The sequence below is a fragment of the Parasteatoda tepidariorum genome, chromosome 1, assembly GCF_043381705.1.
Source record: "Parasteatoda tepidariorum isolate YZ-2023 chromosome 1, CAS_Ptep_4.0, whole genome shotgun sequence".
NCBI lineage: Eukaryota > Metazoa > Arthropoda > Arachnida > Araneae > Theridiidae > Parasteatoda > Parasteatoda tepidariorum.
Genome location: NC_092204.1, coordinates 74,115,202 through 74,138,482, shown reverse-complemented (window position 1 = coordinate 74,138,482; position 23,281 = coordinate 74,115,202). Strand labels below are relative to the sequence as shown.

Sequence of the window (23,281 nt, the reverse complement as noted above, 5' to 3'; positions counted from 1 at the left end):
AATACACAAAAAAGTAAAATTAAGAGGCAACTTCCGACCGTTCTCCTGAAAAAAATATTAGGACCACATTTTTGGGGTCAGAAATCCGAATCTGTCGAAAAAGGTATGTTTATTTAGAGAAAGTACGTTTTTGTGTCTGATTTCATAACTTAAAATATAGTCTGCACTAATTAATTAACATATTTGAGGGCACAACCCCTCGAACCATTAAGTTTGAGTGTTAGCGTGAGGATCCTGTCCTTAGATCAAAAACTATGCAGGGTGATCAGTTTCTTTTGGCTCACAGTACCTCGTTTTTACCAGTGTAAATATTTGTTAAAATTCTGAGTGCAAATCGTCTGCATTAATTAATTAGCATATTTGAAGTCACCCCTCGAACTATTAAGAATGAATCAGACCGTGAAGATCCGACTCATTAGATCAAAAGTTATTCAGAATGGTCCGTTTTTTTTTGTGCACTGTACATTGCTTTAGCGAAAAATGTATAGTTCACAGATATATCAAACGATAATTGCACTTATTTAAGAAATATTGGTAATATAAGATAAAAAAAAAAAAAAAAACAGAGATCCACTGCTGGCGATTTCTCAGTAGATAAAATAGCCAAAAACAAAGCCAACCCCAATTATTAATATTAAATAATCTGGCTACAGCTTAATCACCAAAAAGAATGTGAGAATTATTGATTCTGTAACTGAAACATTTTTGTGGTTAGAAAAATAAAGTAGCTTAAGGAATAAAGAGTTAAAAAGAAAATAGATTTTGATATTCAATTTAGACAGGGAAACAATGAGTTATACATTTGTATTGAATTAAAAAATTAGCCATTACATTGACTGTTAAGAAGATAATAAAATAATTTATGTTCCATTTTTATAAAATGTGATAAATTTTAAATAATTGGTTTCATTTATTTTAAATAGATTAAGAAAGATTAAAAAATAAAATTAATGAATGAAAATAAAATTAATTTTAAAAGCTAAGAAATGCCTATAATGAGATCACAATGGTTATAGATAAAAGATGGGGACGTTAGCAGGGTAGAAAGCAAACCCAATACTGGATATCACTTTTATAATATTTTATTTGGGTTTCAGTTTTAATTAAAAGAAACTTAGAATTATTGTTCAACAGAAAAATCTGTTGCTAATGGAAATTAGAAACGATTAAGGACTTCTCCTAAATCAAACATTTAATTTTGTTATAAGATAATAATATTTATCCTTTCTCCTCTCCCAAAGTCCAACAAGTTAGTTAAATAATTTTAATTTGATGAGATCTTAATTTTTATATTTTGAAAAAAATGACCAAAATGGATATTTTGTGTAGTATGGATCAATTAAGTATTAGAGAGAGAGAGAGAACTGTATTCATGTTATAGTATAAAAAAACTATTGTACTTTTGTTCTTAATATTGGATATAATTAGCTATAATTTCTTACAAAGCAAAAAATGCATGAATGCGCCTATATATATTTGGAACAAAATGCGTGTACACAGATTCCATATACAAATCCAAACCAACTTAGGCGTGCATGTATCTACACTCAAAAGTACTGTGATCAATACTGATTGCAAAACAGCCTGCCTCTTATTATATTGTCCAAAGAAAGCTTTTTTTATGCAATTACGCAAATACTTTCTAATATCAGTAGTTTCACAGTTTACAGCTGTATTTAATTAAAAAAATTCTTAATTGAACATTGTGTTTTTAATTACTTATCTTTAGAATTCTATTTTAGGCTATCACAAGGAAAAAGGTATATATGTGCTACACTTGTTGATGCTAACTTTTAAAAACGTTGCATAAAATCAAAATTATTAACAAGGTTTGAAGCTTATGCCAGTGACTGCAATTGCTTTGTTTTTAAATAATGGTGAAAGGAGATTAGAAATTCAAGGTATATGATCATTTAAAAACAGGTTTTATTCTAAAATATTTTTAATAAATAAAATATTTTACAACAATGGTAAAGAAACAATAATGGTAGTTCATACATAACATTTTTACATGCCAATGATTTATTTATCTTTTCTTTTTTTAAAAAATGGTTTGGCTTTGAAATTCTGCTGGTGGTGTTTATTATGTTTCGATTTAGAGTTATTTTGAAGAAGTTTCTTTTTTTTATTAAGTCTGCGACTGCTTTTCTTATCTTGATGGTCAATTGCCTGAGGACTGCTCTTGTCATTTACAGTTTCAACTTCTGATTCTTCTTGATTAATATCATTTTCATCATCAGGCACAGTTTCTTCTTCACTTTCTTCTTGCTGCTCTTTTTTCTGTTTATTCTTCTTCTGGACTAACTTTTTTTGTTTTGAGGCATTCTCAGCTTTAATTCCTTTCTCATCATTGTTAGAAGCAACTTGAGCATCACTTTTAGAATTTTTCTTTTCTACATAAAAGAAAATAAACTGTTATTAAGCTGATTTTTTTTAAGCCAACTGCACAAATTCACAAGTAGGTGACTTTCATATGAACTTGTTCAGTTCACATATATAAGGACTGTTTTTTAAGTAAAGGCCATTTAAAGATAAAAACCAAAGGAAAGAAAATTTATTTTTTTATTCTACATACGTTTAATCTTTTTCAAAATAGTTGCCAAATTCGCTTAAACACTTATACCTTTCAACTATATTTAGAATACCCTCTTCACAGTAACTTGCGGCCTGCTCTGATAACAAAGAGGTCACGACCATTTTGGTTGCCGCCAAAGTAATGTTTGAAACATCGGAGAAGATGAAAATCACTTAGCGCAAGGTCTGAGCTGTATTGAGGGAAGGTCCAAAACTTCCCAGTCAAGAGTCCAATAAAGCTTGGGACTGAGCTGTGAAGAGAATCATGGTCATGGAGTAGCAAAATTTCCTGTCAACATAGGAAGTGTCAGTAGGAAGTGTCGTAAGCTTCAAAAATCCGCTGTGAATGCATGCAGCAGACAGGTTTTTTGCCGACTAAAAATGCTCCACTGACTCTACCTCATACGCGGCAGGCAATTTGTTATTCAGTCAAATCCTTCATCATTTTAAAGACACATAACTGGCCATACAAGCTACCTACGCAGTTGTAACTGAGCACAATAGTTTCTGAGGAATGCCAGGGCAAGACACAAACACTTGTAACCTGTTAAGAGTACACAACAAAACAGCCCCTGTACATTACCATACCCTTCAACATTTGAGGTGTTTAAGAAAGATATTTTACAATGGTAAGTACTAAAGCATAATTTTATAAGACTAAAAGAAGAATTTTTATAAAACTTTTATCAGAATATGACCATTTTTCTATGTAACTATTTAAATTATTTTAATGTATTGGTGGACAAAGCTCTTTCATCTCCTGTTCATTTAGATATCAATCAGGAAGGTCGCAATTAGTCAGAAGAAGAAAAATTCATGATTTGTGTAACAAGTTGCATAGATTTTATTATAAATTTTTTCTTTCAAACCTTAGTCTAAAACATAAAGCATTCTTCAAAACACATATATGGACCATTCGAGTTACTTATTGAAAAAAAAAAAAAAAANAAAAAAAAAAAAAAAAAAAAAAAAAAAAAAAAAAAAAAAAAAAAAAAAATCAGACTTTTAGGCTTCTCAAAAATAAATTTATTCATTTTCTCTGATTTTTTGGGACATTTCAGTTAAATCTCCAATCTTTTCCAGATACAAATCTCCAACTTGGCACCATTCTCTTTGTTTTCTGGCCATCCTGTTTATACATTACATTTGCTACCATTGGGAAAAATATTTTCTGTAACTATGGAAATTCCACAGTAAATGGAGGATATACTTTACTAAAAAATTGACAAAAATAATAAAAAAAGATTTAGTGTAACTATTTAATAAAGTTTCACTTTCACGAAATGAAGAAACTCAAACGCACCTGGGGTCAGAAATGAACAGTATTTCTAAATCTCTGTGTGAACATTTAAACGTTTAAGTGTTTTATGTATGTGGTTATGTGTTTTAGTTCCCAACTCTGTCGATAGATGATGGTGTTAGGGTTAACATTATTTGGAGATATGCAAATTACTCTGCCTTAATAATGCAGAGCAACAACTCTTGAAGCTTTTTTCAAGAACGATAAGTGTGCACTTACAGCTAATAGCAAGTTTCGGATTTAAAAATCCGTAAAATCGGACACAATAACCACAAATGGTTTGTGAAAAATGATAGCTAACCAGAAAGAGACCAATTCATTTGACGTGAAACAGGGTAGAGGAAGCAAATCAGTTTCGGCCGAGGAAGTGGAAGATATGGCTACAGCATAACAATGACATGCCGATCAGCATGGTGCATGAAGTCGTACGGAACACAATGAGATGTTACCTGCACAAGATAACTCATGTGCAGCAGTTGTTACCTGATGACCTGGAACCACATGAATCTTTTGTACTACAATTGCTTGCCGAGTGGAACATTCTGTGGTCTGACGAAGCCCACTTCCACTTGCAAGAATCTGTAAATATATGCAAAATTGCTGGATATGGGTGTCCCAGATCCATTCCAACTACAGCCATTACCTCTTCACTCTGAAAAGGTCACTGAGTGGTGTGGAATAACGGCAGCGTTTATTGATAGTCTATTTTCTTTGAGGAGATCACATCTGCGGGTCTTGTTACCTGCACCGTTACTGGCAAGTGGTATGAAGTACTTTTGCTTAACTATGCCGTTCCAGCACTTCAAAGTCAGTGTGTGGATCATAATCCGCTATTTTGTGGCAGTTACGTTCTCCTGAATTAAACCTGTGAAATTTATGGCTTTGCGAGTACCTGAAGAAAGTGTTTTACAGAGGGCAGATTGAGAATCTAGCCAACTTGAAGGCAAGCATCACACACAACATACATTGCCTCGGTACAGAAACCCTCCAATCTGTTGTAGAGCATGTCGCTTCGCACCAATAAGTAGCGGAAAAAGGCGAAGAGCACACCAAACAACTTATGCCTTAATCGTCAGTAAGATGTTTATTCCATGAAGCTCTTTTTGCTGGCACTATTACTGTTGTTGCTGCAAACAAGAATTCTTGTCTTTTCACTAACAACATTCCTGCGTTGAATGAATCCATTTGAGGTCTTTCTGCCGACAGCGCCATCTATCGGCAGCCTTTGGAACTATTTTCTCCTTTGCTGAACAAAATTCCATTGACTCACGATTTCTGATGAGTAGTTTCAAATTATTGATTTTAAGAATCATAACTTAAATTATAATCACCCTGTACACATATATTTATTTTTAAATTTTAAGAAGTAGAAGAGAAGTCTCATGGATATGTATGTGTTTCTGTGTCAGTGAAAGGTCAAAATATAATTATTTTTCAAATGGTTAATAATAAAGTCATAAATGAGAAATATTTTTTTATTAATAAATATAAAAAATTTGAGCAATTTTCAGTGAGGTAACTTCACTTAAAAATACGCAAAAATTTATTTTAAATTTTGAAACTATAAATAAACACAAAATTTTAATTCATATTTGTCCTCCTTAACTAAAACTGTTAGATGTTGCTACAAGGATAACTCAATTAATTTGACAAAGAACTTGACTGTATTTAATTTAGATACAACAATTGTATGTATACTTTTAAAAAAATGAACTAGTGTAAATAACGATTCCTGATTTAACGAAAAAAATCGGAAATATTTGGTTGGTATAATGTTATGCACATTGAAGTATAACTCATTTTTAAAAAGCGTACTCTGGCTTTATCGGGTAATACTTTTGCGATTCAAAAAATTTCTGTGTACGAAACTTTGTACTTCCATGATTTTTCTTGGTTAAAACAAGCGTTCTTTATAAGACAAACAAATACTGATTTAATGATATCAATATAAACTTACCTGTGCCAGGGATTATGTTAGAGAATTTTTTCAGTTTGCAAACAAAAAATCCATCCATGTTATGTGTGTGAGGGTAAAATCGTTTAGCTAATTTTAAAGTAGGATGGAACCTGTAAGTCCTATACCTGAAATGAAACAAAGTTATAAACTTTTAATTACCATTTTTTAAAATAAAAAATGAATATATATATATATATGTAATTTTGCATTATTAAAACACTTACTTGGCTAATCCATCTTTACCAAAGTCTAAGCCAGTGGGCACTATTTTCACGCTTCTTTTTTTGAGGACATAATCAATTACGCATTCATTTTCATCAGGCTAAAAAGAAAAATGTTAAAAGATGAACACTCAAAGTTATTGACATACATACATGCATATTTATTAAAAAATAAACCTTACAAGAATTGAACAAGTTGAATAGACAATATAGCCTCCAGTTTTGGAATTAGCATTAGTACTATCAATGGCAGCCAATAACAGTTGTCTCTGCAGAGTAGCACACCTTTGAATATCTTTTTCATCCTGTCAAAAAATGTAATTATTAAAATAAAACAAATTTATTCTCTGCCATAAGACAATTATACTCTTTTCCCTTCTCTTTTTGAACAACATATGGCAGTTACAGATATGAAAAATGATTTAAGTACTAGCTATAGTACAAAAAATAACCTTTTTTTTTTCTTCAAGTATGTGGATAAAGATTATAAATTTAGCAAAAAAAAAAAAACTTTGACTTGCACGTAAGAAGGAATGAATGAGTAAAAATAATTATCCCTTAAAATTAATTTAATATTCAATGTGGAATTACATCCATGAACATAAGACCCTTCAATTAATATTTTTAATGAGTCAGATTGAATTGCAAAACAAAATGAACACTATCCCAAGCAAGTCTTTTGATAAAATAAAAAAAACCATAACTAGGATATCAGCATGAAATTTTTTTTTTCATTCTATCATTGAAAGTTTATCATAAATACATTGCTTATTCCATTTTTGTCAATAATTACTCAATTGCATAAAAAGTTCAGTTTAATTAAAATTAAATTAGTTAAACTTGAATTAATTTTTTTAGAATTAAATAAAAAATTTAAAATTAAGTAAAAATTATTATGCATTATCAACAAAAAACATTTACAAAAATAATATTATGGATAACACTGAATTGATAAAGATGTGCAGAGAATGAAGCTGGCCTCGATTAAAAGTTTTATTAAAATTTGTAATTAGATTCGGTATTTCTTTAATGCAATGATAAAAAAGTTATTCAATAATTGTGAAATGAAATTACAAAAAGTATTAAAGATAATTTTTTTTTGTTAGAAGCAAATTATTATATGGTTCACATATCCATTACTATATTTAGCAAGCTATATCAATAATTAATAGATATCTCAAAAAAAATAATATATATATACAGTAGAGAACCTATTATCCGGAACGATCGGGACTATCGCTATTCCGGATAACTGATTTTTCCGGTTTTCTGAATTGCTACAAAAAGCCGTTTTTTTAGTGTTAAACCCAACTAAAAAAAAAAAAAATATTTGGAAATAATCTTAAAAATAAGAAAAAACGATGAGGTAATACACTAATGATTATTTCTGAAATGATGGTAAGGTAAACATCTTTCAAAAAAGAAAGAAAAATCCTAAAATTCCATAAGGAAAAAAAAAATATTTTTTAAAAATTGCGGGAAAATTTATCGAATTTCGTTCCGGTTTTTTGGTTTTCCGGTTTTCTGATTTCCGGATAACGGGTTCTGTACTGTATATATATAGAAAAACTATAATATTTTGGATTACCAAATTGGAGCCACAAAAGATTTTAAACAGTATAAGCTATACGTCAAAATAGTAAAAATCTTCTTAATTTATCCTTCTTAAAACCTTGTCTCCAAAAGCATTTTTTATTTTATTTATTCCAGAATGCTGAAAATTTTAATAAACCCAATACAATAGAATCTACAATAAAAGTCAAAACTATTTTATACAATTAGTGAACGGTCTCTCAAACACAAAATCAGTATATTAAAAATCTGATATTCTTAACTCATGAAGACAATCCAACAAGGTAAAGAAAACAAATCATTTTTGGAAAGAGGAAATTATGCATATTTTACAAACACCCAATGAAAAAAGATCCTTTAAGGGGTTTTAAAAACACTAGACACCATGCAGTTTGTTAAGATAATGTAAAGAGGGAAAATTAAAAGAAAGGCTCTCACTTTGTTAGTTTTTACACTAGGATCTTTTGATACAACTCCTGTGCCACTGCATGGAGCATCACACAGAACTCTATCAAATCCTGACATTGTCTAAAAAGACAACAAAAAAAAATTATTATTGCAAGTAGAAAAATCAAAACATATAAAAAAGAAAACAAGTCAGTTCACTAACTTTTGCATATTCACGACCATCTCTCACAGAAACTATTGTATTTGTAATCCCTAGTCTATGCAAATTGCTAACAATAGCCTTAGATCTATCTCTAACAGCATCATTAGCAAATAACACACCAGTATTCTTCATTAATGCAGCTAGAAATCAAGGATAAAAATTTATGAAACAAAAAGTTAGGCATTAAATAACATACAAATCACAAAGGAAAAAATCATTTTAACTTAAAGAGACACAATTAAAACATTTTGTTATAGAATTTTGCTGCAGTGTAACATTATAACCATTCATGGAAGTATCTGAATATCTGTAGTATATGTATTAACACAGTAGTTTTCACATATTTTTTAATATACCTCAATTATTATTATTCTGTATTGTTGTATATTTATTTATTCAATAAAACTGCATTCTTTTTACGACAGTGCATTGAAAGATTATAACATAGCTTGTAGGGAATCATAAAATAGGTTATTTTAAAGTAATGAGTACAGTAGCATATAGAACAATCATAAATGTCATAGCCCTGTTCCCATAAATTAGAGCAGCACCTTCAAATTAACATGTAGTAACTAGATTTTTTTAATTAACTGTTAATTTTCTCCTAAAATAAAATAGATTTCATAAAAATAAATAATTTCTTGAAAAAACCTTAAAGAATAAGACATTAAAACATGTCTTAAAACGTGAGAGCTGGCTATAAAAAAGATTTATGCCATTTAAGGAAAATTTAATTTAAGAAAGGGCTGTAAGAAAGTTAGCAGTTTCAAAAGTAACAGAATCATTATGGAAATAAAATGAAACCTATGTTAGTTGACCTCTTGCTGAGCAAAATAAAATATACATATTTTTTGCTAAGTAATGGTTACAGAGACTAATGGTCATACAGACAAATTATATAATGGTAATGGTTATACAGACAAATTATAAACTTATATCATGTGAAAACTTATCAGGTTTCACTGATGAAAATAATTCATTTTTGAAATGTATGGGTGAAAGAAAATGAATCAGAAACAACAATGAAACAAATAAAGTTGAAATAATTTTTTTATCTTTCCTTACCGATGTGTGTCGTTTTGCCACCAGGAGCAGAACACATGTCAAGTATTTTTTCATTTTCCTTTGGAGCTAAAGCCATGACAGGTAACAATGATGCAGCTCCTTGAAGAATGTAATGGCCCGCTAAATATTCAGGAGTGGCACCTAAAAGAAAAAGAATTATGCCAAATACGTAAAAAAAGTGAAACATTAACAAATTCCTTACATTAATTCTATCTCTTAAGTACACACATTTGTAGAATTCAATTTCAGAAATGAAATTCCCAAACTCCTCCAGGAAAATGTCAACAAAATGTAAGACCACATTTTTGTTACATACAGCAATATTTTATCCGAAATACAATCATTTTTATTCAATAAGGAATGAAATGTACTTTTTGATAGTTAAATATATCAAATATGATATTCTGTAACAGCAGCTACATCAATCATAAAGAAATTATAGCCAATGCTTAATAAAAACTTAATCTGTGATTAAGAATCAAAAAATTTTTTTATGTAGAAAGTTTAATTTTTATAAAGAATTTTTACCTATCTAGTGATTGATTTTATTAAACAACTTAAAAAAAAGTCATATTTTAAAAAAAATGGAACAAGAAAGATGGAATGGTACACAGAATTAAACAATCAGTATAATGATAATTATCATGTACAAAAAAGTATTTTGTATGAATACTTCTGCATAAATTCTTTTTATTTTCCTAGTAATATATAAAAGAAACTTAACCATACTGCAGACAATTTTTACAAGCAACAATAGTAATAATAACTGTTAAGATTATTTATTTTGAAATTCATAGCCTGCTTATTGTTATTGTAAATACTAAGATTGCTTTTTTTTTTTGAGGTTTGTTACAACAATTTTACAGGTTTCCTTGATTATGTGGAAATCTAACTTAGCTTTTCTAACTAGGCACTTCAAAGCCAATTTTAGAATTAATTTAACCATCTCTAACAAATTCATTTGCAATAACACAAATTCGAAACACGGTATCCATTACCACCAGTTTTACAAACAGATATATTAACTAACTTTTTAGACATAATTTTCATTCTTAAGATCACCAAACAAATAAAATAATTATCATGAACTATAGTCGGTTTTAATGTAGATAAGTTAAAATAATATAAACTATTTTGTCAATAGTCAGCCGATGAATTTTTTTTTTTTAAAAGCATCATTTTTTGAGAATTTTTGTAATATTGTATTTTTAATTCAGTACCTCTTAAAAATTAGGAGCTCCAGGTGCCCATGCTATATCTATTTTCATGCCATGTTCTAGTTTTGAGCAGGTAGCTGTTTTGTTTTGGTGTCATTGGCAGAAAAACCAAAACGGACAATCCAATTATTATAAATCATAAAATTTCCAGTTTGTAAATTGAGTCCAGTTTGTAAATTTGCTCCTATACCTCTTTCGAATAATGAGTAAATTTACTAAATGAAAAACTCATGCATGTCAATTTATCAAGTCTGGAGAGTGTTTGTGATAGAAAAACAGTAAATAGAAAATTACTTATTGAGCAATCTCATTTATTATAAAAGATATTTACCACATTATGAAGGAAAGATATACCACTTAAATTATCATAAGTGCAAGCTAACTGTTTATGTACCATAGATTAATTTAACGAAAAATTGCGAATAGAATTTAGAGTAGTAAAAAACCAAGTACTTCAAGTAATAATACCGATGAAAATTGCAGAAAAAAAGAAGGCAAAGGAAAATTGTAAGAAAACAGTAAAAAACTCCAAAATTTAGAAATTGTTTAGCACATTAATATAAATGAACTGGTATGTCAATTAGAGACAGTTAACAACTTACCGATAGGCACTTGTGATTCAAATATAATTAATCCAACTTTGGACCACTTGCCAACAGGATCTAGATTGACCCCTCTATTGATAAGAGCCTAGAAAACAATAATAGGTCATCTTACAGACGAAGTAACATAGTTATTATAAAATAAGAAAATTACTATAAATTGTCCTAGGGTTTTAAAATTGTTGACATTCTAGAAATCAAAATCTAGTTTGAAGAGCTATTTCAAGAGAAAGAAAAGCTTTTAAAATATAGCAGTATAATGTTTAATTAATGAATCACAAAGAATATGAATATAAAAGTAAATATTAACATGCAAAGTATATATATTGGCTTGATGAATTAAGAGATCTGATTAAATCTTTTAAGATTTCCCCAACTTCTGAGGATTATTGCTTTTATAAAGTCTCAATTACATTTTTGTTTTCATATCAGATATATCCAGTTAAAATGCTTTACTTATTCTTTTAGTTAAAAAATTAAGCATACCTGGAACATTTATAAAAAATTTACCAGTTTCTGAATGACTTGAGTCACCTCACAGAATGAAGCCACAGAAAATTTAAATTTACTGTCTTTTGAATAATTTCTATGTAATTCACATAACAAGTAACTTTTAACAACTAGGGTAACTTAAAGAACTAAAACAAATACTAAAAAGCAACTGAACTACCAAAAATAAATTTACCTGCGCTAAATCACCTCTTCTTGTCTTAAGAGTATTAGTTCTGATAGTAATAGGTCTTTGAACTTCATTTGCTTCTAACACCTCAATTAACTAAAATGTAAATAGAGACATTAAGTACAAATACAAAATTTACTGTAAAATAAGGACAAACAAAACAAGAAATTTATCAAAACCTCAGATGGGGGAAAAAGCTCCATCAGTTTATCCATTAAAAATTCATTATAACTGTAATAGGAACACAAGTCTGTCCTTAACTGGTTAAGATATTCAATTCTCGACCTGAAATATAAATATTACTTTCCTTCAAAAATAAATTATTCTCAAAACCTAAAAACACCACTTTACAGCATAGCAAAACAACATTTTATAAAATGTTCTATTCAATTTAATCTTTCTAAATTAAAAAAATAGAAAAAAAATGATATAAACACAGCAATGTTATTTTTAGAAACCAAAATTTCCTCCCTACAATGTAACATCACCCAGTTAAAAAAAATTTTTCATTAAAAACATTGAATACTAAGAACAGCTTCACAGCTTACTCTCGGAGCAGAATATATGGACCAGTTTCCATGAAAAGTTTCCTCCTATACAACACTTGACAAAGATTAAGAAGCTGCAAAACTGAATCTTTTTAATAACTTCACAATGACATTTTATAAGGTTAATTTTTAATGAACCCACATTAAATTATTTTCATTAACTTAAAGGTAAGATGATTACTGTCACTAAAAATCTTTTTGTTCAACCTAAGTGAGAATTTTGCTACTCCTGTGGATTCATAATTAAAAAATATGAGTTTATAAAAGCCATTTCAAAATTCGTTTGCCTTCTGATGCCTACCTAAGGTACCTGATGCTTACCTAAGGTATTAGAAGGTTCTCTTATAGGAGGCATTCTCAATATGCGACCTACCCATTTCCAACTTTTTCTTCGAATACTTATCATAAGTATCACCATAGTATGGTGATTGGTTCCTGCCTGGTATTACTGAAGAGTTCTGCATTTAATATGGTTTGAGTCTAGAATACTTTTAGAATAATTCTCAAACATCTGTTTTGCCTTTGTTGTGCCAGTTTCCATGTACACTCTTTCTTTACTGTTGAATTAAAAATATTGATTTTAGTCTATTTCTGCATCTGTAGTTCCCTTCCTATCAATAATTGCACCCAGGTAAGTAAATTTTTGAACATCAACATTTTTCAACAACGAACAATGATACGTTAAATTCGCGACTTTGTTCAATAGTGTTTCTTAATGTAAATATTTGCTCCCGCACCATTTATGAAACTGGTTTAATCTTCATTAGCTTGAAGATTAAAGTCTTGGCAGGAACTGATGTAAGGCAGACTCCTCTGTAGTTGTCGCAAACGGATAATCTCCTTTCTGGGGATTTAAACTTTAGTTGATTATCTTCACTTGTCTGGGACTTTTTCTTTTTCCCAGATTGAATTAAAAAGGAGTTTCAAGCTTCTAACTGTTCTATCAATATCAACTTTAAGTCTCTCTACTTCAATTTGATCACCACTACTAGTTTAGAAGCAGAGCTCACACCAAGAGTTCTTTGAAAAGCGCATCATTTGCCCAGAAATTAACCTTGTAGCAAAATTAAGTACTCTTAAGGGCCCTTACTTTCCAAAATAAAAATTTAAGCAGTTTTTAAGAACTTATAAGGACCATGGGAACCTTGAAAAAATAGCTACAGTTCAAATTTAACATCAACTACAGCTCTAATTTAATCTAAGCAAGGCTTTCAAAAATATATAATAAAAATATTTTTAAAAAAAATATAGAACATGAATATTGTATGGAGAAAAAAAAACATGACACATATAAGTACCACAAAGGAATATACAGAATAAAACAGATCAAAGAAATTAATGTGAGTTGCATTATTAATTTCCAATTGAACTTATTGATGACCCTTACAGTTTAATCAATGAGAGCTTTATTTGTTGATATTATCTTCCATAAGACAGAACCGAAGTCTTGCATAACATTCTGGATCAAAACTGACATATAATTGTGTATTAAAATCTTCCAGAATTTTTAAGAAATTAACCTTCAAGAACAGTAAAAGTTTCAATTATAAACTAATAAGTTTTTAATGCAAATAAAAAAATAGTTAGAATAAATAACAATAAAGTTAGAAATTGCTAAAAATGAAAACTAAAATAAAAGAAAGAAAAAAGATGTTCTGAATAACTTACCTTCCTTCTTCTCGTCTATTTTTGAAATCACTTAAAGCATAAACAATATCTTTGATTCTTTGACTCACTACAACAAGATCTGGAGGAGTCACACTTATAATTGTTAAGATAAATATAATCAAATTCAAAATTTAAAAAAAACTAAGCATTGTAAACAATAGGGTATCAGTTAATTGTATAGTTTTAAAATTTATATAATGAAAAACTATCAAATAAAGAACACGTAAACACATTATTCCTGTGTTAATCTTGGTTATTTACATAATTTTTGCAATACATTTTAATAGACATTTAAACATACATCACACAGAAACAAAACTGAAAGATCATAAGAATAAAACTTTAAAAGGCTAAACAAAAAGATTTTTTTTTTATGAGATTATTATCAAAATCTTCATTAGACTTTCATAGATCAGTTTTCGTACAAGATAGAGAAGCTACTTTTGAAATATGAATCAAAAGTTTTGAGTTTTTATGAGACCCAAATTTTAGGGGTAGAACATGTAGGATTACTTGATGAAAAAGTAACACACTAAGATGTTTCTAGAAAATAATATATATATTTTTTAAAAGGATATTTTCTTTCTCCAGTTCCTGACCACTCGGAAGGACGTAAGTCTCCGTATGAGCAATATTTGATAGCAGTTCCTCATTAGCTAATTTCCTATATAAAAAAAAAAAATTTTAAAACACAAGAAAAATATAAGTGCATGTTCAAATAAGGCTGTAAAAAAAGTAATAAATAAAATGTAATAAATATTATGACACAACAAAATATCTTATCAATAATTCAAAAATTATACACAAATGAATAAAAAAAAATTTTAAGTGTCTTAATATATTTTTTGTTTAAATCCTTCCTAATTATTGAAATATCTACCTTATATCACCAAATCGAGCTACAACAATTTTTAGTTTCTTACGAAAGTGGTTGCAACAGAACACAGGACCACCCGCAACAACCTTTGACCTAATGATCGGATCTCCATGTTTTAAGGCTCAAACTTACTGGTTTGAGAGGAGAATCTAATATTACACTACAGGTAAAAAAAGTTTGAATAAATTTTCAAGCTAAAAAAACATTTTAAAATTCTTGTAAGTGAACTCAAATTTTGAAAGCTTCTGTCTATGTACAAATAATTTTTTCATTTATTTATCTGCACATAATCAGTTAGAAATCAAAACTAAGACCCTTTTCCCAAAAAATTTAATACACGCCATCAAATTATATAACTCCATTAATTTTCAGGTCAGTTAAAAATTCATGTTCCATAGATAAAGAATCAAAAATTGCAGAATAAGTAAAAAGTTTTTTTTTTTTTTTTTTTNTTTTTTTTTTTTTTTTTTTGGATAAATATTGTAAGCTTAAAAACATTCTTAAGTTCCTGAAAATGAACACAAACCAATTTCTAGGACTAATTACTTAATTTCTTACAACAGGTATTTTATTATTTTGAATTTCGTAAAACCAAATTTAGGATATAATTATAAAAATAAAAGTTAAAATAAATCTAAGCAACATAAATTAAACATTGAAATATTACTTACTTTTCCTCAGCTTGCTTTTTGCTCAGTTTTTTAGCAGCTTTCTCAATTGGCAACAGCTATAAAATGGGAAGAAAAATTTAAATCTAGATTTTCACGTTCACTTAATCTTTCAATATACAAAAGAAAATGTATATAGACAAATAATACAGCTATGAAAAAATTTAATTATAATACTAATTCTGTATTTTACCTAGCGCTTGTCATGAATACAAATTATGAGATTTAATTTTTAAATAGTGTAAATATGAACAGACTGTGCTTCATTTTTAAAATTGATGAATACAGATCCTGATGTTTCATTTTTAAATTGTGCAACTATGAATTTTGATGCGCATTTTTAGTATGCATTAATGTGAATCTTTATGTGTAATTTTTAAATCCTGGGATCATGAATAACAATATGTGACCTTTAAAATGCATGAATATGATTCACAACATGTGGTATTAAACTTGCATGAATACAAATTGTGATGTTTGTTATGCCTGTATACAAATCCCAATATGTGAAACACATTTACCTGGCATTTTGGATCAAGATAAAATCAACAATTTAAAATAAAAATCAATACTTCTTTTACTTCTCTAAATCTGCTCTTTTAATTTTATATTTTTCATATTATCCAGAAAGTCCATGCTACACGATCTCAATAAAATGAAAAAATAAAATTTCCCCAGAAAATTCTGAAAGAAAAGGAGTAAAATTCGAACCCCTACAACTAACAAACTATGCCATTATAGATGCGATTACTGAAGGCGTTGAACTCGACCGTAGAACTCTCTGCAATTTATATTAGGCCCCCTTTTTATTTTCTGTATGGATAGTTAAGAACCTGTTTAAACAAAAAATTAAGCAGTCTTCATGGACTTGAGAGTAAACTGAAATAGTTCTAAAGGACTACAAAATTTCAAAAAGTTTTTTTCTAGCATGTAAATTTAAATTAATTGATCAATTATTCTAGAGAAATAATAATAACAATAATAATAAAATAATAATAAGTAAACTATTTATTAATTCAAAACTATTTACCTCCTCATCCTTTTCTTCCTCATCAGAATCACTTCCTTCCTAAATGAAGATTAAAATATTAGAAGTACCAAAAACTATATTTACAAAAAGGTACCGACAGCTGTATGCGGTGTTCAATATTTTTAGAAATGTAAGTTTTTATAGATATATTTGTGAAAGGTCTAAGCCAAATAGTTTGGTCTTACAGAAAAAACTTTTTTTTAAAGAAATAAACTTAAAATACTCTCATTTATGTAGTTAATGTGAGTATGGTTTAGGCTATTCTTTTAACTATATGTTTTAGCTAAAAAAAGTCCTAAAATATTGTAGTTTTGACAATGCTCAACATTTTTGTTATTTAAATTATAAAGCACATTAAAAAATAATCTAAATAAATGCAAAATTACACCTTGAATTTTCAAATGAGGAGAACTATTGCCTAATAATAATAAATAGGAAGGAAATAAAACAAGGGCTGAGAAACCAATGGACTTTTTGCAGAAAGCCTTCAGGCTATAGGTATAAGATGAAAAGAAAAAGTGGAAAAGCAAATAAAAATAAAAATAACTTGTTTGAAAAAGTCAAGGATTATTATATTGCCTGTTTTAATTAATAAAAATATTTTTGTGACACTGCTGCTGAATGGGATAAAAACTATCAAATTTAATACTATATAATAATATATAGCAGGTTCTTCAAATATTAAACAAAAGAATTAAATATACTATATTACTACCAGATCAAAAACTAAAAATATAGTATCTGATAAAAAAATCTAAATTATTTTTTAATGCCAGTAACCATAATTGACAATACTTTTACTTTCGTTACTTTTTAAATTTACCATTTTTAACTGTTTTCCGTGACTTTTCTCGGGAAAAAGTACAAATATTCAAAACAAAAATGTCAAAAGAAATTTTTACTTTCTTCTGATATTTTTTTATTTTTTAAAAAAAAATTTCATTTACATTTTTATGAAATTTATAAATTTCATAATCTACCTTACTTCTTTTCCCAAACACCTTTAAGGATTGCAATTTCCTGAAAAGGAGAGGGGGGACAGCAAAGTCACTACAAAGTCAAAAGAAAAAACAAAACATCCAAAGATTTGGTAGTTTTAAAATTAACATAATTTGAAACACGTTTTTATGATCAAACATTGAATTATAATTTCTGATTTTGTTTTTGGATATTTTTAACATTTACTTTCCTGAATTTTAAAGTTTAATAAATTCAAATTGATTTCCTCAAAATATACTTCGAAATCGTTACTTTAAAAGTTATGTTCTCATGCCTTGTTCCATGTAACAGAATTTAAATATAAATATTAAACTGATCCTAGAAAGTAGCACCTCATCTGAATGACCTGATTACTGCATGGACTTGGATTAGTTTATTCATATTTTAATAAGTCCAAGATAGAAAACTTAAGATAAAAATTTTTGATTGTGAAACTGTTTTTTTTTTTAAACATCTTTAGAAACACAACAAAAACTTGAAAAACGATTAAAATCTTAGAAAACAGAAGGAAATTTTTTAAAAAATGGAAACATTGAACAGACGATGAAGAATCTCAAGACTATAAGGTTTTAAAAAGAAAAATGTCATTCTTGCTATATAAAATAAAAATTAATCATTAATTGTAAAATAAATTCTTAACAATGCTATTTCTTTCAAACTGATTAAAATTTAGATAATAAAAACACAGAAATACTGACAGCACATGGGGTACATATTTTGAACACAATAATAATTATAATATCTTAAAGTTGCCCATTTCTCATTTGAACATCCAAGAACTATCGATGATGTAAGAAATATTCAATAAAGTTTAGCTTTAAATTTTATACTCATTTAGACTATTAAAGCTAATGATTAAAAGAGAATGTTAAAAAAAAAAAAAAAAAAAAAAAAAAAAAAAAAAAAAAAAAAAAAAAAAAAAAAAAAAAAAAAAAANCCTTCAAATAAATCTTGTTCCTAGATTATTAGAGAAAAATTAAACATATTAATAATTAGAAATAAAAAATATGTTTTCACTGGAACTTTAGTGATTATGCACTGCTATACAAAAAATCTGTTTAAAAAGGGTGATTGTTCCAAGAACTGACAACATTTCCCAAAACAATTACTCTAAGAATATACAGAAATTAATAATTACATACTGTACTCTTAAAAAGCTAGTACTGACTAGTACTGCAATATGACTAGTAGTTATTTCAATTTGTTTGCTGTTCCTAACAGTAATTCTCTCTTTTGCTTATCTCCCAAACCCGAACTCATTTATGCTTTTCAAATTAACCATTATAAAATCAGAAGCCTGTAAAATGTTGCTCAATCTAAAAAAGGTATAATAGTTCTGAAAACCTTTAATTTAAGACAAAAAGTTTTTAATTGCAAGAATGTCAGAAGAAATATCAAGGTATTATTTTTTTAATTGTGCGAGGTAATATTACACAAAACACTAACCAACAACATAGAGGCGAATAACAAAGCAAGAACACTACCACCTAATAATTCTGCTAGCAACTCAATCAATACGTTAATTATAATAAGTTAAGAAGGTACACGGTGCATAAGCTAGGTTCCTACTCAATTGTAGAAAAAAAAATCTACTGACTTTTTCAGGTATATTTTATTGAAAATCCACACCTTATTTTATCTATACTATGCTATTTTTCATCAGTTTTTATTTCTTTTTATAATATATTTGTAATAACAAATATTAGATTTTGTGAGCAAAAACATAAAATAGAATGAGAATGGAAAAGTTTCACTAAAAGGTGTATAGTTTTATGAAATAATTGTAATAGATGTTAGAATAATTTAAACCAAATCTCAATAACTGATTACTGTTATTGACATTCTAAAACTGGTTACTTTTCCCGTATGATATTAGAATTTTTCAGGTTTTTTGTAAAAAGTTCCATGTTTTCCCTGTTCTCTTTGATCCGTGAGAGCCCTAATAAGTTAACTAGATAAACTTTATTGGACTGTTTAGTTATAATTTAGTTTAGAAATAGAAAACATCCTATAATTGTTATAACATTTTAGAATGCACACAATAAAACTATCTGAAAAATATTAAAAATACAGCATTTTGTAACACTGAAGTAAATAGCATTGAATTTAATTCAAATGAATAAGAACTTTAGAAGTTAATACTTCTACAGTTTATAATTCCGCATTTTAAACATCTACCTCATCATCAGAGCCCTCTAAGAGATCACTTTTCTTTGGCTTCAACCATTCAGCATTTTCATCAGTGAAAAATTCAGGCTGAGGCAGTTCATTTTGCTCATCTTCCTCAGATGATTCTGAAAAAGAAGTTTTATTTTTAAAAAAGACATTATGCTTACCTAATTACTAGAAACGAAATTCACTCATTTATATTACTGTTTAATAGAACCTCAATACTTTGCATTTCTACTATTACAGAACTAAATCTATGATTTACACCAACATGGTATTTATCAGTTATTCTGGTTGATAAATCCAGATCAACTAAATACTGAGGTTGATAATTCCAGTTTTAATGGAAAATTCACATCAAGCTGGTCTATTGTGACCAGTACCCTCATAGGAGCTGATAGCAAAATTCCTAACAGAGCATGCAGAAAAAGAAAAAAAAATATTTCTGTTAGAGAATCCCTGCAAGAGTCCTCTGTTTTCAGAATATTAATTTGGAAAGATAAAGCCGTTCTCAAATATTCATACAGAAATTTTACTAGCAGCTTTCTTTTAGTTTCTTGAGGATGCTGGCCAGTTTTAAGCTTGCTTCATGATTCTTAAAAAAGTTTTTAATTATAAAAAGATTTTATGAGACAATTGAATTGCAAGCATGGGTTGATTATAAAAGAAGCACCCCCTCTCTCGAATCAATGATAATTTTGAACAAAAGTGAAAGTTCTGTTTTAGGAACTTTTGCTCTTTTTTTATACATAAAAAAAAAAATTATTTTATAGTATAGAGCTTAAAAAAATATCTATCATACCTATAGATTCCACAGAATTTGAGAGCTTTTGTTTCTTTAACGGTCTAGGCTTTTCTTCCAAAGATCGATTTATTTCATTTTGCTTTTTTAACCTGAAATAGTTAAAAAACAACACTCAATGTAAAAATAATATCATTTAACATAACAATATAAAATAAATTATATTTAGTGTATGCAATAAATATAGAAATCATTCTTATTTCATAGTTTTATAATACTTTAAAAAAGTTAATAGAAAAAAGAAACTAAAAAAATGAGCTTATGCTAATGACATATTATAGTTCATATGAACTTAATTTACATAATTAACTAAATTAGGCATTACTAGCAAAATGCAATAAGTTAAGATCAAGATTTAAAATATGCACATCTAAAATTAAACAAGCAAGTATGATAATGAAAAGGAAGGATAATGCTTAAAATAATTAACCTACTTCTTTTTTGCTCTTTTGCTAACAAAGTCTGGATCCTTATCTAAAAAATGAAATGAACAAATAGAATAAAATTTTGAATCTTTAACAATGGCAAAATTACAAACTTTTATAAAAAAAGGAATATTCCTATAAAGATGTTAGTATTTTGGTACTTCTTTAGTATTAGGTTTCCGAATAATTATGAGAAACATGGCAATTCTTTACAATGCTTTAGTTTTGTAACAAAACTCTTGTTGCATTTTTCTCCTCCTAATACTTTCAAAGATAAAATATCTATGTTCACAAAGGGATTAGCAATGCAAATTAAGAGATGAGTTAAGGAATGAAAGTTCCACAGTTCAAAAAGACATATTTCAGATTAATACATCAAAAGCCTTTCTGATGTTGCAATTTTTAAGGAACTATTTGCAGGGGTTATTTCAAACTTCTGTGAAAAGTCTGCTTATTATAAAGTCGTTAAAATTCTCGGCATTATTTTGTGAATTTGCAAAAATTACAAAAACTAGTGGTTAGTTAAAACTTTTTCTTAAAATGTCTACATATACGAAACTTTGTGAATAATAAAAATAAGGCTTTGTTTTGTAGCAAAAATTTTGCAAAGGGCCTGTTTTAACTCATAATTATTTTGTGAAACGTTCTTTTTCGCACAATAAATTTTTTCTTAAAAGGTCCATAAATGGACTCAAGTTACTCTTAAAATGACCCCTGATTTGTTAAATGCTCTGAAGCCAAAATAGCAGCAAACCTAACAATGGGTTTTGCAAGTGGTATGATAACAGAGCATAATAAGGCCTGTCATTGATTGCTACAAATCAACAATAAAAACTTGAAACAATCAGACATGAATAATATAAAGAAACCCGGGAACGCAATTTGCGGGAAATTTGTTTCCATCGCGGAAATTTCTTTACTATACTTAAAAAAATATCTGCCCCTTCAGAGAAAGTTTCTTTGTCAATTTCCTGAGAAATAATACCAACCACTTTTTCCTACAAATGATTTGATTTCAAATAAGACATTATGATTCCTATCTATGCGAATAATGATCGTGTATCATGTTACGTACTTTCCCAATTTTATATCAAATATCCCGCTTTGTATTCATTTGATTTAAAAACCACTATTATAATTCATGAAGTAACACAAAAATTATAGTTTAGTATTTTCATTCAGGCAATTCGAAAATCAAACATAGGAGCTCGTACTCACGCAATTTTAAAATCAAGCAAAGATGCATAATCCTGCGATTTAAAAATCACGCATCGATATTAAACCGGGTGTTTATAAAAAATTATTTAAATTTATAATTATTATCGAACTTTTTTGATTTTTTTTTACCATACTTTTCTCTGTGGTATGAATTTATATAGTTAGATAAAAATTAAAAATCTGTGATTTGGCTAAAATGAGGTGGCGACAAAAGCCTAAACCAGGTCACAAGAAATAATCAATACTTGCATTAAGTTCTATAATTAAGATTTTGCATTAACAGAATGTTTCTCATTTTATAAAAAATTAGACATTCTTAATTTAATTCAATTAATATTGTAGATATTATTGTATGTAGAGTAACTCATGTTTAGTCTTTAAACTTACAGTCTATGCAAAGATGAATTGTTCTTATACCACTGTCAATTTGTCATAGTTTATTTTCTTCGAACAAGAGCAGCAAAACGGGACTATTGGCGACGGTCTATGAGACATCCCTGAGGGTAAATTTAAGAAATGCAATCACATCATAATTTTGTTGATCCTCTACAGAGAGGATGACACACACTCCCGATTACTGTCAGCTTCAACGAGTCAAAATGATGAATATTCCTTGTAGGAAATATGAATTCCTTTCTCACGATAATATTAATAAATAAAGTTTAAGAACAGTACTTTAATAACTAGAAATGACACAGAAGTTGCGGTTAGTTATTAACTACTTCAATAAGATAGTTGTTTAGATGGAAGATGATATACAAGATCTTAGTAGCAACTAAAAGAAACTTATAAATTCAAATAAAGCAGATACCTTGCAAATGAGGGGGTAACTGAGGATCTTTTTGTTTCCTTGATTTTCTACCTGGTCCTTGCTTAGGTTTTTCTTTGAAAGCAGCTTTACGACCCATTTTGTAAACTTAGAACACACGTGAAATTTTATTTTATTTACAAGAGCCTAGTAAACAGAAACGCCTGTAACTGCCTATGTTTGCTAATCTCTTGTTCTATTGAGCAGTTATTACCCAATAAAAATGTTTCAGATTTATTACATAGCTATTAACTAAACGAATAAGCTAAGGG

The 23,281-nt window shown here is 28.2% G+C and overlaps 1 protein-coding gene across 1 annotated transcript; it reads right to left on the bottom strand.

Moving 5' to 3' along the window:
* Positions 1 to 1,906: 1,906 nt before the first annotated feature.
* LOC107448144 (28S rRNA (cytosine-C(5))-methyltransferase) lies at positions 1,907 to 23,185 on the bottom strand. Its single transcript, XM_071185710.1, has 19 exons — positions 23,013 to 23,185; positions 20,993 to 21,032; positions 20,559 to 20,650; positions 19,766 to 19,881; positions 18,521 to 18,544; positions 16,589 to 16,627; positions 15,562 to 15,617; positions 14,594 to 14,677; positions 14,014 to 14,109; positions 11,977 to 12,082; positions 11,804 to 11,893; positions 11,119 to 11,206; positions 9,300 to 9,440; positions 8,235 to 8,374; positions 8,063 to 8,152; positions 6,235 to 6,357; positions 6,056 to 6,153; positions 5,832 to 5,956; positions 1,907 to 2,393 (listed from the first exon to the last, which is right to left on the bottom strand). Exons 1-19 carry the CDS (start codon positions 23,107 to 23,109, stop codon positions 2,023 to 2,025), a joined length of 2,016 nt encoding a protein of 671 aa, XP_071041811.1. The 5' UTR covers positions 23,110 to 23,185; the 3' UTR covers positions 1,907 to 2,022.
* Between the last annotated feature and the right edge of the window lie 96 nt (positions 23,186 to 23,281).